Raw genomic sequence first — 16,975 nt, 5'->3', positions numbered from 1 at the left:
ACTGAAAATGCAGTAATCATTTATTTATAAAATTGCATCTTTGGAACATACCACAATTTTTATAAGTTTAGAGATTGATAACATTCTCCACAATAATAAAATTTTTGAGTTATAGTTTCACCTTTTTTACACTGTCTTAATTTAAAAAATAACCTTTACCTTTTCTCATTTTATCAATTATTATATTAAAATTAAAATATTAGTGGTATAGCGAAAAAATTGGACCATAAAAATTGCCATAGTGATAAAGACGTTGTTGCATTGGTTAATAGCCTCAAATGTGTGGTGCATTGTAATGAACACCCAGGTGAAAGAGTGAAATACTATTGCGATTCATGTCAGGTTTTTATCAATCATATTTATCGAAATCATTATTAAAACATAATATGGAATTATTAAACTAATTTAAACAATGCTTGTCATATTTTTAAAGTTCCTTATATGTCTGCAATGCCTTGAAATACATCAACCTCCTCAGCATATCTGTCTTTTGTTAGATTCAAATTTAGAGGACAAGCATAAGAAAGATCTTTTACAAGACATTGATACAGCAACTGAAAAAGTAAAAACTAATTATGATTTTTTGTCTAATTATATTTATGAGTAAAATTTTAATCCATTGGTTAAATAATAATTAAAATAGCTTATAAATTTAACTTATAAAAAATATTTGTTCTCATTGTAGGGTTACTAGTTTTTTTTTGTCGGACCATAAAAACTCATTTAAATAACTAGTGGTTATAACGACCTTATTTGTGTCGATTTTTTAAAACGACCCAATTAAGATTTTAGCCAAAATAATTTTATGTAATCTTGTATATTTTGCTCATAGGTGACAGAAAGGTTTGAACCTCTATTTGCCAAATTCTGAGACTTGCATAATATTACTTGGCTTTAATCTTAATTGGGCCGTTTTTACAACACTACCGATAACTAATAAAATGGCTTATTCCATAATATGTTTTATATAATAAGCTTAATTTTACATTAGAAATTTTTTTTATATTTTATATATAATAATTTTTGATTGCTAGACGATTATTTTTTGACTTTTAATTTAGAAATAATATTATATTTGCCACCTTTAAAATTTTTTTTGAACACGATCATGCTGAGACTTAAATTTAAATCATAATGCCATTATTGAAAATAAAATGTTCAACTATATTATGTTAATTTTGCAAAAACTTATGCCAGATGCGTTTGCTAGAGGGAAAGGTGTGCCAGTATGAGAACAAGCTCTTTACACTGGACAGTCAGCAGGAGACGGCCAAACGGGGGCTAGAGGAAGCTCGAGAGTCATGTAAGGATTTAGTGGATCAATATTTTAGTGCCGCCCTTGAAGAACTGGCGCACATGCATACCTCATATGAGCTCAAGGTTATGGAAGCATTCCACGATGTAAAAAAACTGTTGGAAAATTACGAGGATAGGTCAGTCGTTATTTACTATTAAATTTGTAGAATTTTAAGGTTGCTTTGGCCCCTTACCAGCAGATGAAAATTTTATATCGTTTTTTTTGTTAGACGAAAATATTTTTTCCTGGGATGGGCCTTTATCACATACTAGCTGATAGCTTGTCAAGAATAACGGGGATTCAGAAATTTTCTTATCTTATGAGGTGTTATTCAGAAATTTATTTAGATAAGGGGTTATTTTAAAATTTTCCATTATTATAAAATATGTTAACGGGAGTATATATTTAGTAATTTTAATTTATGTGCACTATCAAAAATATATTAAACTAAATTTTTATTCATTTGTATTTGTAATTTATAATCTAAAATATATATTCTTGCTAAACATTAACATATTTTTATAGAAAGTATGCAAAATTTTAGAATAACTCCTTATCTAAATAAATATAAATTTCTGAATAACACCTCATAATTTAGGAAAATTTCAGATTCATCCATCATCAAATAAAGGCGTAATTCATTTGTCACCCATCATTGAATAAATGAGAAAATTCTTATACCTCGTCATTCTTGATGGCCTAATAGCTAGTAACGTATATTTTTGATAATGGGTTCTTAAAAAATCCCAAAAATATAGTAAATTTAATTCAAGATAACAACGGAAATGGATTAATATTAGAGATCAACAAAAGTAGGCCTGTACCTGACCCGAATCTGGCCCAAACGGGCTTCGGGCTAGGCCTAATATTTTTTACAGGGCCGGGTTGGTCCTTAAAAATTTTATAAAATTTATCAATTTTATGTTGAATTTTTTATGTAAAATAAAAATATGTGATTTTATTTATAGAAAATAAACGATATAACATATATCGTTTATTTTGAGTAATTATAAGAATTAATTTCTATATTTAAATAAATTCGGGCTGGGCCAGCAAAATTTTTTAAAACAAATTTCAGGTTCCGGCTGGGCAAAACTTTATAAAAAAAATTTCGAGCGGGGCCAGGCTTGAAAAATTAGGCCTGATGCAGATCACTAATTAATATTTCCCCTATATATACACTTCACAATGGCTTTTTTTATTTCCTTATGTCCAACAATTATCACGAATCTTTTTGCAAATGATTTAAGTAAGGCACATCTGTGGTTTGCCCATTCTTTAAAAAGTCAGACAAGAAATGAAATAATTCAATTATTGAAATTAGATCTTCGTAGACCTTGATTTATTCATCAGCCTCCAGGCCAGGTCAGTAGTAAAAATAATTTGCATACCCAGTCCATATTTAATAAAAAAAATCAAACCCACCCATCATAAGTTTCAAAAATTTTGCAAAACATATCCAAAATTTTAATTTATTGTTTTAAATGAAAATAAACAATATTTCAGTGTATTTAGGCAATCACTTTGTTTGTAATACTGAAATTTATTATTATTAGAAGAAAAAAACGCAATATATTTTTAAGTTAGTCACAGTTTAATAAGCTAAATTTAAATGAAAATTTTTTAGGCTTTTTATCCAAAAACCTGGCCTGGCCCAGGAACATTAGAAATAATATTATACCTGGCACCCCATGGGCCATAAGCCTCCCCATGAAATCTCTGATTGAAATGTTAAACCATTTTAAATCATTAAAATATTTTGCTACCTGAGTTAGAGGTTATTCTATCTCCATTAGTCAAAAATAATTTTATTGATTATTTAGGAATATATTAATCCATTTACATAAAAATATCTTAGAATTTTGACTTATATTATTCCATTTACAAAAAATAATCAATCCATCCAGCATAATTCTTTAAAACGTTTTCAAGTATTATTTAAATAGAATTAGGGTCATTCCATGACAAATCAACCACGATTTGGCCGACCCCCTTCGATTTTTTTAAAATTTGGTAAGCAAAGAAAGGTCAATGTAATTAAAAAATAGCCAAAATTTTAGCCTCCTAGCATTTATATTTTTGAAGATATTAGGGTTCAAAGTGGCAAAAATTACGTATTTTTACCATTATCTGCCTTCATTCAATTAAGCAAATTTTATAAACTAATAATTGTAAATAACAAATCTAATATCAAAATTACGTACAAATATTCTACTTTTAGATAAAAAAAAATTTATTTTTTTTTCCAATTTCCGGTCATTTTATTTAATATATAAAGGACTAAAAACGATTTTTTGGAAATAATACGACCTTCAATTTTTGAAATTTTTTAGTAGACATTATTAAACTCTTCCTTTATATTTATAAAAAAAAATAATCTGGGACGCGGCCATCTTCATTCTCAAAATCGATAAAAATGTTTATAAAAGTGTATAAATATTTTCCCGATAGGGGACATAAAATTATATATTAATCAGTTTTTAATAGTTTTTCTTGAACTATTTGATATAAATTATAGGATTATTCATCTTGTAAGTGAAAATAACAATAAATGGGGCTTACATTCAATTATAGAAATTGTTTATCGATAAAAGAAATTCAATTTATTACTTTATTTATAATTTATTATATAACATATATTTAATGAATAATATTAATAAAATATGTTCAATTAAGTTTCGAGTTCTTGAATATATGAATCAGAATCTTGTGCATTTCATATATGGCGCCCTAAATATTAAAAACATTGATATAATTTAAATTTAAAAATCTAATATACAACTCCATTTTAAAAGATTCTAATTTTTCGGTAGCACATTTACTTTCTTGTGACGACAATGTATAACTACGGCCAGTAGCAGTTAACAGTGAAACAAATGTTAAGATATGACATTTGGGCAAGTAAAGAGTGTCGTCTAATACTTGGAAATGTAAAGGAATTAGAAGTAGAGATCTGCAAAGTTAGGCCCGGCCCGAGTCTAGTCTGGTCTGGCTGAACGGGCTTTGGGCTGAGTTCGGGCCTAATTCTAATTTAAATAATCGGGCCGGGCCTAATATTTTTAAAAAAATTTGGGATGGGTTGGATCGGACCTTGGAATTTTTTTAAATATATCAAAATTTCTCAATTTTATATTGAATTTTTTATGTAAAATTAAATATTTAATTTAATTTATTGAAACTAAACGACAAATAACATATGTCTTTTATTTTGAGTAATTATAAAACTTAATTTCTATATTTAAATAAATTCGGGCAAGGCCGGTACGGTAAACTTTTTTTAAAAAATTTCGTGTCGGGCCGAGCTTGAAAAATTAGGCCCGATGCAGATCATTAATTAGAAAGTCCGGTTGGGTAAAAACTTTATATACATTTCTTCCTACTTTTGATTTTTCACTAAAACAAAGCTAACCACTAATTAGAATCATAAGGATACGTTAGGTATCCTGATATTTCTTCAATAATTATACATTCATCATTATATGATAACTATTCTAAGGTACTTTCTCTTGAATTGGAATACATTTTTCTTTTAAATTGATGTAGATCTGTAAGTTGTTTATTTTGTGTGTTCCTTCCAGGTATAGATCTAGTTTTTGAAAATCTTTCCCTGAGTAATGGATCTTCGTAATCATAATTTATTTTGGTCATCTATTTAAAATATATGACATTAATATTATCTTTATTTAACTTGTACAATTCATATAATGTGGTTATTTACTTTGAGTAAAGCCTTGTATAGCTGCTAATCTTTTAACAGTGCCACCAATCCCATCACAAACACTTTTCCCGTGTGCTGTAGCAGAAAAATGCCATTTCGCCTGTACTCCTAAATCCATCTCATGATGGCAAATATTAATAAAATTTTTACGATTTTTATACTGTGCAGCGGATTCATCGTAAAAATAAAAAATTTTATTTGGCCTAAAAATTTTATTAATTAAAAAATATACCAATGAAATTATGTACTGCTATTGTATTGTGTTGCAAAGATTCGGATATCATTACATAATTTAGGCAACAAATATTGGCAAAATTATCTTTATAATATATAACAAAAGGGTGAACAGTGCATTGAGCCCTATTTCAATAATAAATTTGTACTTCATCCTGAATTATAAAGCTATAGTTTTCTTAAAAATCACATATGATTAAATATTGGTCTTCATCTAAGTTCAATTTTAGATCGTTTTGATACAACGATTGTTGCGTTGAAATAAAAAAATGGAGTAATAAAGATTCCATTTTTTCAAAAAAGGCATTGATAAATTCACCTTCTGGTTTCGTTATTGTTTCAAGAGTGGTTCTATCTATGGATAGCCATTGTTTGTATGTTATAAATTCGATGTCCTTAGAACGAAACAATATTTCTATTTGATCGCGTAAATGTGTTGACCCTGGACAATTATCACATTTGCCCATATGGATGGTTGAGGCGAATTGCAAATTATTAAATGTTAAATATGTTTGTATGTTTTAAAGGGCAACATATCAATGGTTAAATTGGGTAATTTTGATCCCATGATCATTAATTTAAAATTTTGGTGGTAGCTGCAATCACAAACATGTGTACCACTACCTCCAACGAGTATACAATTTTTGGGCGATTGCTTGCAAATTTCGAAAAACCAATTTTAACATCAGGCCTCATTTCTTTAAAAAATATATAAATTTCTTTCAAATTATCTAAAATTAATCTCTTATGTATGGTATTCTCTTTTCCGTTTTTGGTCAAAATCGAAACGCAATCTTTCTTGCCTGGCATGATTCTGCTTATTTCGTCCATACAATAAAATTCTTGTACAATTTAACTGTATATTCATCTATAGTTTTTCCAGGCTTGGGGTTAGGTGTTTATAAAAATCAAAATACCAAGAAATTAATTAAAAAATGAATATAGTGAGCATGTATTATTGAATGATTAATCAATTTTAAAATTTTTATTTATTTTATTGATTGAAACACTTATTTATTGTTATTCTAATTTAGTAAGGCTATTCTGATTTTAGAAAATCCGATCCATTATTTATATTGTTTTGGGTTATTTTATGATAATACTTTTATTTTGTATATAATTTCATAATAATAATAAATTAATATTTGTAATATTTTAAATATATCAAATTATTTTAAAAAATTGAATAGAGAAAATTTTGATATTTTTTTTGACGTCTATGAAATTCACAAGATTCTGATTCATATATTCAAGAAATATAAACTTGGTTAAATATATTTTATTAATATTCATTAAATATATGCTATATGACAAAAAATTTTATAATAAATTATAAATAAAGTAATAAATTGAATTTCTTTTATCGATAGACAATTTCTATAATTGAATGAAAGCCCCATTTATTGTTATTTTCACTTACAAGATAAATAATCTTTAATTTATATCAAATAGTCCAAGAAAAACCATTAAATTTTATGTCCCCTATCGGGAAAATATTTATACACTTTTCTAAACATTTTTATCGATTTTGAGAATGAAGATAGCCGCTTCCCAAACCAATTTTTTTTTATAAATATAAAGGAAGAGTTTAATAATGTCTACTAAATTTTTTAAAAAAATTAAAGGTCGTATTATTTCCAAAAAATCTTTTTTAGTCGTCTTTATATATTAAATAAAATAGCCGAAAATTGGTAAAAAAAATAAAAAAAATTTTTTAAGGAGTCTTTGTATGTAATTTTGATATTAAATTCGTAATTTACAATTATGTAGTTTTTAAGATATGCTTAATTGAATGAAGGCAGATAATGGTAAAAATACTTCATTTTTGCCACTTTGAACCCTAATATCTTCAAAAATATAAATGCTAGGAGGCTAAAATTTTGGCTACTTCTTAGTTACATTGACCATTCTTTGCTTACCAAATTTTAAAAAAATCGAAAGGGGTCGGCCGAAAATCTCATTTTTTTGCTCATTTGATGTGGAATGACCCATTAAGAGTTATTTTAACTGATTGTATGGTTTTATATAAAGATTCCAATATTACTGGTTCAAAAAAAAACAAAAAATTAAAAAGAATATTTTTTTTATTATTTTTTTAAAAAAAAGAATATTTTTTTATTATTTTTTTAAAAAAAATAATATTACCACAATTTTTATTCATCTGTTGTCTTGTTTACAACAGTAATTATTATTATTCAATAATATTTTTGGATTTAAAGAGAAGTTGTTTGGAGAATAGAATAAAAATAAAATTTGGTATTTATTCTATCTTCAGTTTTAGAATAATAAGAAATATATCATGGTATTTTATATTATAAAATTAAGTGATTAATAAATATTAAATATACACATCCTTAAATTAAAAAAAAATTAGGAAAGCATTTCTAGTATTCAAAATACAGAAAAAAGTGGAGATAGAATAATATAATTCTCAGGCGACGATTTGTTAACAGAAAGAAAGAAAATAAAATTTCATTAAAAGTAAAAACAATATTTGAGACAAATGTTAAAAATGAACAAAAAAATTTTAATTGATGCAATGAAAGATAATTTATTAAATGTAGACATAGCATTTTATATTTTGCTCTCTAGTCAGAACCTCTAGAAGAATTGAATGTTTCCAATGGATAGAAATTAAAAATGTTCCCAAGTAGTCAAAATAAAATCAGATGGTTGAATATACAAAATCTACTCTTCACTAAAATTGGTCTGATTTCTCTTATATTCCAATCCTTAAAAATGTAGGCTTTATTATATTCTATAACAGCTCATAATGCCAACATCGAAAGAATATTTTCTTTAATCAATAGCCAAATATGAGGAATAGATTATTTATGTTCATTCTGCAAATTTTTAGAAAAAACCAAATATATTATGAAAAATATGGAATAAAAATAATATTATTTGCGAGTTATATAAATTATCTAATAAAGAAATAATTGGATTTATTCATTATTTTATTCACATCCAGACACATTGTTTTCATCCTCAAGAATTTCTTATAAAATCTACACTTATCTCAAAAAATCATTTAAATGTTTAAGACTTTCATAAATACTCTTTTAAACAAAGACCTCCTAGATTTAAATCAAAGTGTGGTATCCACCCCATTGTAATTAGCTATTTAGAAGATTATTAGCAAAAATAATTGCCATGGGTGAAAATCCAGGATCAAATTAGTTATAGATTGCAATTAGGATTCGGTGTTAAGGGAGTAGTCAAAATAGCCTGCCATTTGTATTATATTCAGAATCCATAGTAGACTTTAAAAATACTTTTAATGACAAATTTCTAGAACATTTCATAATTTGTTTTACTCCTAAATTCCTATAGACATATTGTAACATTAAAACTCCTTTATTCAGCCCACATATCATAGACTCTGATGAAAGGATCCAGCAGGGGTCACATGTCCTCTTTTATTACCTTGGTATTTTTAATCTCATCAAAAATAATTAATTGAAGTTTAAATTTTTTTGAAGTCAATAAAAGACTCATTCTTAATAAATCCAAACAGCTTCCAATGATAACAATTAGTGCAAAATAACAGACCTATTGTATTTTCTTAGAAGTGATGTATTATGTTTTTAATTTAACAACTCCATGGGTGTCATCTCCAAGTGTGTAACTAAACTGGGAATGATAAATGCAAATATTTACTTATATAATCTTTTTAAAATATATAATCATACAAAATGCAAGTGACTAAGCTAAATTTTTTGATTTGATAGATTACCTTTTATATTATTTATCTAAATTAAATTTGTTAGATTTTATAGTTATGAAAAATGAATATTTAGCCTGCAGCTCAATATCTTAACGTCTTCTGATGATGCATCTTGGGTATGAATTGATTATTTAAAAAAAATAATATGACTAAATAAATAACTATGAAAAATTTAACCTTATGAAGATGGTTAAAATGTGATAGAAATATATCTAAATTGCATGAATGCTTGAGTTTGGTATGATGAATACCATTGAACCAAAAACGCTATAATAATTTTTATTGGTCAAATAATTTTTAATAGAACACTATTGGCTAAATTTGATTGACGTTTTTTGAGGATTATTATTTAAGATTTTGTACAAGTTGTCTGGTTTGGTCTATAATAATTTAATATATTATTAGCAAAATTACCTGTTTTTTAACCATTTTCAAAATTTTGGCCTGATAATAAAAATATTTTAAGCAATTTGTCAGGCTAGGTCCAAAAAATATATGTAACCTACTGGCTGGGCTTTGGTCCTAGCCGACCTCCAATCTAAATAAAATATCTATTTTTATTGTTCCCTTTATACTAAATCTCCCTGTGCTTAAGTATTTTTTTGTAATGATATAGATGGTTATAAATTCGGTGAATCATTATTTTATTTAGCATTGGCAAAAATTATCATTTTTTTAATATATGATTCTATTAAATCACGATTTTTTAAAAAATTTTTTTGTTAATTTGTGAGACTAAATTATAAGTGAATAAGAATTCATTTTACAGTTTCCCATTCAAAAAGGAAAAGATTAAATCAAAAAAGTAATGGTTTATTCAAAAGGAAAATAATTATTCTATAAATATATCCTATGTAATATTCATGCATAAAATATCCTTCAAGATGAAATGAATTTTTTTTTAAAAAAAATCTTCAATTTTAAGATTTTTTTCCAACTGTTGAAAACAAAACCTAATAATTATCTAAAATACAAATAAAAAGGTAAATTATTTTAGATCTATTTTTAATATTAGCTAAAACATCTTATTTTTTTCCATTACTCCACACAATAATATAAGCACTGAATTTACTAAGAAAATGCTGCGGCGTTGCAATTTACCTGAGATGCTCTCTCTCAAACCTTTTGTTAAACATCGGTTATTTATTCTTTCTGCCAATTCTGGACTTCCATTAGCTGTTGTTGAACCAGGAATAGACAGACCCAATAATAAATATGCAGCGGCCACGGATCTAGACCTCACCTTTCACCTGGATACGCCAGCCAAGCTGGAAACATTTTTGAAAGAACAATTTTTGGAACCTTTTGTCACCCAGAGGGATCCAGGGGTCGAGAGGGAAACTAAATCAGGAGACGAGAGCTCCTGCTCCAAGTCGTTCACCAATGGCGACATTAGTTCACTTGATAGCTTAGAGCGTGAGGTTTTACTTGACTCATATCTATATGTGAATAAATTTTATAATGCAATCTTTAGGGGTCTTTCTATTATAACAGGTTTTTTAAAGCAAATCTCATTTATTCCAATGATATGTCTGATAAATAATTAAAATTAACATCTTTTATTTTGAACAGGCTAATAACAATGACCCTGCGCTTACGTCTCCATCCTCTCTGTCCGCCATGACATCATCGCTAGCTCTACCCCTCAATGACATGAACCCTTCTTCAGCCTTTGCCACCAATATAATGGGATTGGCTGCATTAGCCAAACTGGGTAACATGACTCTTGATGGCAACATGATTCTCATGCCAGACCTCACTATGCTCTCCCCAGGGCTCGAAAGTACTTTATATAGAGATAAAATATTTCCAAGAATATAAAATTTGGAAAAATTATAGGAAAATTAAAACAAATATAAGAGATGTATGATCAATTCTAGCAAAAATAAGACTTAAACTTGTTAAAAATGTTAAATTTTACATCAAAGATTGATAAAACAATATTAATTTTCTCAATATAAGTAATCTCACTTTGACTTGATATCGTAGAATTAACATCTAGCAATAAATAAATATATCTAACCTATATATAAGCCAAGACCTTATCGTTTATTTTATTAGGGGGAGCTAATACTTTCTTATATTTGATTTAATCTATAAATAACCTTGTTCCTGGGAATATAATATGCTACCCGATTACTAGGAAATTTACCACAACTTTGTCATGAGCTGCCATATTGATAGGATTCTAGACTGTCATACATTTTGCTATTACTTTTCTATTAATGATACTTTCCTTAAGTAATGAGTCTAGCAGTTTAATTTACCCCTAAGCATCTATTACAAAGAAAATTTAAATGAAATATACTATGCAATTTTTAATTCTAATTACGGTTTTGTAACTCAAGTTTTCTCAGATTTCAATGAGAGTTTTTTTTAATTTCATTGTTTTTTCTCTTGTCTTGTATGTTTTTTAAATAGTTTACATGTTTTTTTATCTTTTAAAATACATTTTATTTTAACATAGTTTTGTATATGTTATGTTTTAAATAGTTTTCATGCTTTTTATATTTTATTTAAATAAATAAAAGTTTTAAATTAATTTTTTTTTATAATTTTTAAATCGAGAATGTTTTGCTAAATTAAAATAGCTTTGATATTTTTTTTAATCCTAAATATTTTATTTATTTAAAAATTAATATCAATAATAATAGTAAAATACTCATTTTATAAAAATAAATTTTTTTTTAATAGTTAAAATTTTTTGGGTTATGATATAAGAGCTCTTATAAATTTAAAGTTCCGCTTGACATAAGTAATAATGATAAGTATAAAAACATGTTAATCTTAGATTTTTTTCCTTAACTATATCTACCTTAGAATTTACATTTTTTGGAAATGAAGAGACCATGAGAAGTCCCAAATTAAGAGTTAACACCTAGCCCCAGGCCATCATCTGATGTTAAATTAGCAGGCACCAGAGTGTTTGGTATTCTCACCCTCAACTGAATTAATTGCTGCATATCTTGCTTGTCTGCCTTGACTAAATATACAATTAAGACCATGTTTCCCTCCCTTTGGAATCAACTAATATTTTATGTTTATGGTTACAAGATGCTGCATTCAATTTGGTGGACTATGCTCTTAATTATTTATTTGATAAGAGGTTGCCTGCATTACTACTTGGTAATGCTTCTAACCATTTATAACCACCATAATACAATGATATTGAAATTTTATATTTGAAATTTATGTTAAATCAAACATCTCACAGCTGACTTTCATCGATAAAAATTTATAGGCACATTATATACGATGTTCTATAGTTATATCAAAAACTAAACTTTAGCTCATTAGCAATTATATTATCAGAGATAGGCCCATCGAAATTATTAATTAAAAACCATGTCCTGTATAATAAGGACTTTTATTCCATATTATTTCTCCTATTATTTTGTAATTTTTAATATCTTTTCTGGGGAATTATTTTCCTAGATTTTATTTGCCAAATAAATGCGCGATGAGCCTCTGCTAGCTTTGAGCCAAGAAACCCATTTTGTAGGCCTTCTAGTTTGAGAAAGTGAATTGATAAATTACATCAGGAAAATTTAGGTAAGCCTAATCCTTTAGCTGAACGATACTTTTAATAAAAGTAATGACAATTTTGGATTCTCAAACTGTAAAATATCGTAAAATCTATCATATTTTTTTATGCTATTGAAATATTAAATACATTCAGGGAAAGTCAAGCTTCCGTCTTGGGCGAGCTTTTCTAAAAAGCTCAAAAAGATGGAGTAATTTTAAGATTATATTTAAAAAACTTATATCTATTACAATAATATTGGGATGGGGCATACATGGACCTCTCTCATTTTGGGGTGTTTCTTTTCCCAGGTTTTGCGTTTTTGTTGAAAATATATGATTTATTTTTACATATATTCATAATAATAAATAAATCATTTACCTAAATAAATATATTTTCTCAGATGGCATGAACACCACTAGTTTTAACAATGGCAGTCTGACACGCATCAATTCTAATTCTCCATCTCCTCTTGACATGGAAACTTCTGGTCCTGGCATCAACATGTCGTGCACATTAGCTGAATTGCACCTTAACAAACCGTTCCTTGGTCAACCTATGCTTAAGGTAAATGAATAAATAAAAATTTAATGATTTATAAGATTCTCTACGATTGTTTTATGGGGTACAGTGGCGGATTCAGGTGTTTAGAGGTCGTGACCCCCCCTCACTAAATTTAAAAAATGATTACATTTGGGTTAGTAGATAGAGATCTATAATCCTGGCCCGTACAGACTTCGGGCTTGGCCTCTTTTTAAAAAATGATTGGGTCAGGCTTAATATTTTTTAAAAAAGATCGGGCTTGGTCTTGCTTAAATATTTAAATATGACATTAAATTCTGTGAAATTATTTGATATAATTTAAAATTCATGCAACAAACAAGGCACTAATATTTTTTATTTGTAGAATATTTTTAGAATTAAAAGTTATTTTTTTTCTAATTTTAAATGAATTTGGGCCAAGCGAACAAATAATTTTTATTGTGGGTCAAATTTTTCCAGGATCAGGTCAAGCGCTACAAATCATTTAAAAAAAATCGAGCAGACTTAAAAAATTAAATCCAAATATCAATAGTAGTAGGTGATAAATTTTGTTTTAAGTTATAAAGCAAACAAATTACATAATTCTTTTACACAAGTAAATGTGTTTGTCTTCATTCACATATTTTCAAGATTTTAAAATAATTTTAATCATTATTGTGCACCATATCAATAAATGATAAATTTAAAAAAAATGCATTATTTTCATTGTTAACTAGTTTAACTTTAAAAAATAAAACACTCAAATTTTTTTAGTGTTTGTATTTAAATACATAATGCATGTAAAAAGTATTTAATTTTTTAAATTACAAACGTATTACAAAAGGAAGATATATAATTGTATTATTTGATGTGAGAGACCTGCAGAGGTACGATTTGCATGGCCCATCCTGTATTTAATTTTTTTTTTGGCCAATCCTGATGTTTTTAAAATATAATATTTTATAGATAATAATGGTGATTTAAAATATCTAGCCTCGTTTGGGTATTTCAAAAATAATATTTAGGCCTGGCCTGTATATATTTAAAAAATTAGGTAACTCACTGAAACACAGAAATTTTTAATATTATTTTTTAAAAAAAATATTTATTTTTCTAAAATATAATTAAAAAAATAATAAATATGTGATCTGGATATTGGTGGAAATTTTTTGATGTAATAATAATTCAAGGTTTCATTACTCAAAAGTTAAAGAATTGCTTACTTTTTTTGTTCAATTGGCCTAATTTTAGATTTAGATGCAATAAGATTTTTTTTAATTTCACAGATCTTAAAGAAAATCTTCCTCTTATGTATATATATATATATATGTGTAAATATTCTTATTTTAGTAATATTAAAAATATGTCAAATTTAAATAAATTAATTAAATTTTTAAATGTTATAAATTTATATAGAACTATTTATGTTTTTCCTTAAAATTTTATATATATCTATATATTATTAGTTTATATATTATGTTTATTCAAATAAATTGCTTAATTGTCTAGTATTTGATTTAATGGTCCTACTTAGTAGCATCTAATTTAGCACACATCTTTTTAAAAATTTTAAATAATTTACTCTATTTTTAATGTAAAATCAAAGAATTATGAAAATTTTCAATAAAAAATATTTTAGTTCTAACTTAATAGCATTTAATATAGTACACATCTTTTCCATTTTTAATGTAAAATTAAAGAATTGTAAAATTTTTATAAGAAAATATGGAATTCTTAAAAATTTTGAGTAATGAAACTTTGAATTATTATTACATCAAAAAAATTCCCACCCATATCCACACGATCGCATTTTTATTATTTTTAAATAAAAAAAATAATATTAATAAGTTTCCCGAGTTTCATTGAGTTTTCAAATATTAATATACAGCCTGGCTTGTGTATCTTAGCCAGGCCGGGTCTGCAGGTCTCTGATAATAATACAAACGGGATTCTCATAAGATCACACATCACCATATAGTATTCTATATACTATGATACTTATAAAAATTTTTTGTATATGCGAGATTGTGTATATTTAAAATTACGAATGAAAAAACAAAGGCCATTACTATTCAATGGTAGAGGGCTCTGCAAGTAGAATGTATCCATAATGTTACAAAGAGCCGACATGTCTTATTTTGATGAAGGAAATAAGACATGATATAATCGTTCATTCACATAAATATAGTACAAAAGCATGGTGCAAAAATCCCTGATGTAAATTGGTTACCAAAGTGATTTGTACCAAATATTGAGTTTCATTATATTTTACTTTTGAAATTGATTGTTTTAAATCATTTCGGATATAAAATTTTAATATTATATCATTTATTCAATAATTAAATTTTATATGTCATTCCTTTGTGTTATAAGTTAAAAATTTAAAAAAAAATACTTTTACGCATTGTGTATTTAAATCAGGGTTGTGCATTTGACCGGTCAAATACGTTTCGGTCAATTGACCGATATTTGACCGGTCAAATATGGTCAAATAGGGTCAAATGTGGTCAAATTCAAATATATGTTTTTTTAAAGTTAATATTAACTTTATTTTGAATATAATAGTAAAATAAAATCTATAATATTAATTTTTTAAATTCATTGTCATTCAATAACTAACGTGTAGCTATTGTAGCGGAGTTCTTGTTCTGATTCATTTTCAATATTATCATTTTCTTTAATATTTTTTAATCAATTTTCCTGATGTCTTAGATCTTCAATCAGTGGCGTAGCTACGGGGGTGGTTTTCGGGTTTGGACCCCTCCCAGAGCAAAATTTTTTTTGAGATTATACGTTCAAAAGACTTCAAAGTGATTTTATATGAATTATATTTTTCTGGTTTTGATGTTTTTGGAAGGATATTATATTACTATTGAAATTATTATGGATAGTATTATTATAAAGTCATTGAGAATAATCTACTAAATTATAATAACATTTTAAAAAATATATTTATTATATATTATCGAAGATATGGTTATGATTTGTAAGATAAACCCTGCCGCCCCCCAGCTTTTATATGTATGGACCCCCTCTAAGGAAAATTCCTAGCTACGCCACTGTCTTCAATCGATTTCCATTTTCATAAGAATATTAACCCTAATCGACCTATTTCTTTCTAAAGAAGAAGTAGAACTAGGAATTGTTAGTCTCTTAATGGGCAGGGTGGACAAAGTTTAATCTATTAACTAGAGGTCGGAATTGATTGTTTCTGGAAATTACTACTTTCCGCATAATTTGCTATATTAAACATGCTGTTTTTGCTTCTGAAATTAATTATCTTAAAATATTTTGGTCATCACTACCTTGTAAAAGAGCTAATTCTTGAATTATATCACATACTTGTGAGTTCTCCTCTTGATATTGTGGACACAAAAAATAAGCAAACATTGTGATCACATGTATTTACATCTTTTTTCCCTTTTTAAACATATTTTCAATTTATTCTTCCTTTGGTCAATTGACCCGTCAATTGACTGAATTTGACTGGTCAATTGACCGATTTGCCAACCCTGATTTAAATACAAACACTGAAAAAATTTTAAGCCCTATTCGAAATGTTTTTATAGAAAGAGACGAAAATAATGTGCCTTTAAATATGTCATTTATTGATAAAGTGTGGAATACAGGGTTAAAGCTCGATTTAAATCCAATTAAAAATCAACATAAATGAAAAGCATCAAGAGCCATGTATCTAAATTCTAGATACATAAATATTTGTTTGAAAAACATACAAGCAAATTTAATTTTACATTGGATTATCAAAAAATCCCATATAAGATTTGAATTAATATTTGCTTTTCATGAATAATTTTACGCCTATTAAACTCTGAATCGTTAAAAAAAATATGGGTCTATGTTTTATTTTCCCATTAAATGTGCAGTATAAACTGATCCTCCACTGATGAAAACTTGAGAAGGCTTATTATTAAATACAACTAATATTTTATAATG

General features: G+C 26.6%; 1 protein-coding gene across 2 annotated transcripts in view; it reads left to right on the top strand.

The window, feature by feature from the left end:
- Nucleotides 1-16,975, top strand: part of LOC135922678 (uncharacterized) — a 61,880-nt gene that overhangs the window by 18,329 nt on the left and 26,576 nt on the right. For both annotated transcript variants that reach the window (XM_065457110.1, XM_065457109.1), the window contains exons 5-10: nucleotides 204-342; nucleotides 434-562; nucleotides 1,198-1,433; nucleotides 10,037-10,397; nucleotides 10,549-10,759; nucleotides 12,903-13,066. In XM_065457110.1, the coding sequence (XP_065313182.1) occupies nucleotides 204-342; nucleotides 434-562; nucleotides 1,198-1,433; nucleotides 10,037-10,397; nucleotides 10,549-10,759; nucleotides 12,903-13,066 (1,240 nt within the window). The remainder of the gene's footprint in view (nucleotides 1-203; nucleotides 343-433; nucleotides 563-1,197; nucleotides 1,434-10,036; nucleotides 10,398-10,548; nucleotides 10,760-12,902; nucleotides 13,067-16,975) is intronic.

The sequence above is a fragment of the Gordionus sp. m RMFG-2023 genome, chromosome 1, assembly GCF_954871325.1.
Source record: "Gordionus sp. m RMFG-2023 chromosome 1, tfGorSpeb1-WG-v2, whole genome shotgun sequence".
Taxonomy (NCBI): domain Eukaryota; kingdom Metazoa; phylum Nematomorpha; class Gordioida; order Chordodea; family Parachordodidae; genus Gordionus; species Gordionus sp. m RMFG-2023.
This window is presented reverse-complemented; position numbering and strand designations above follow the sequence as displayed.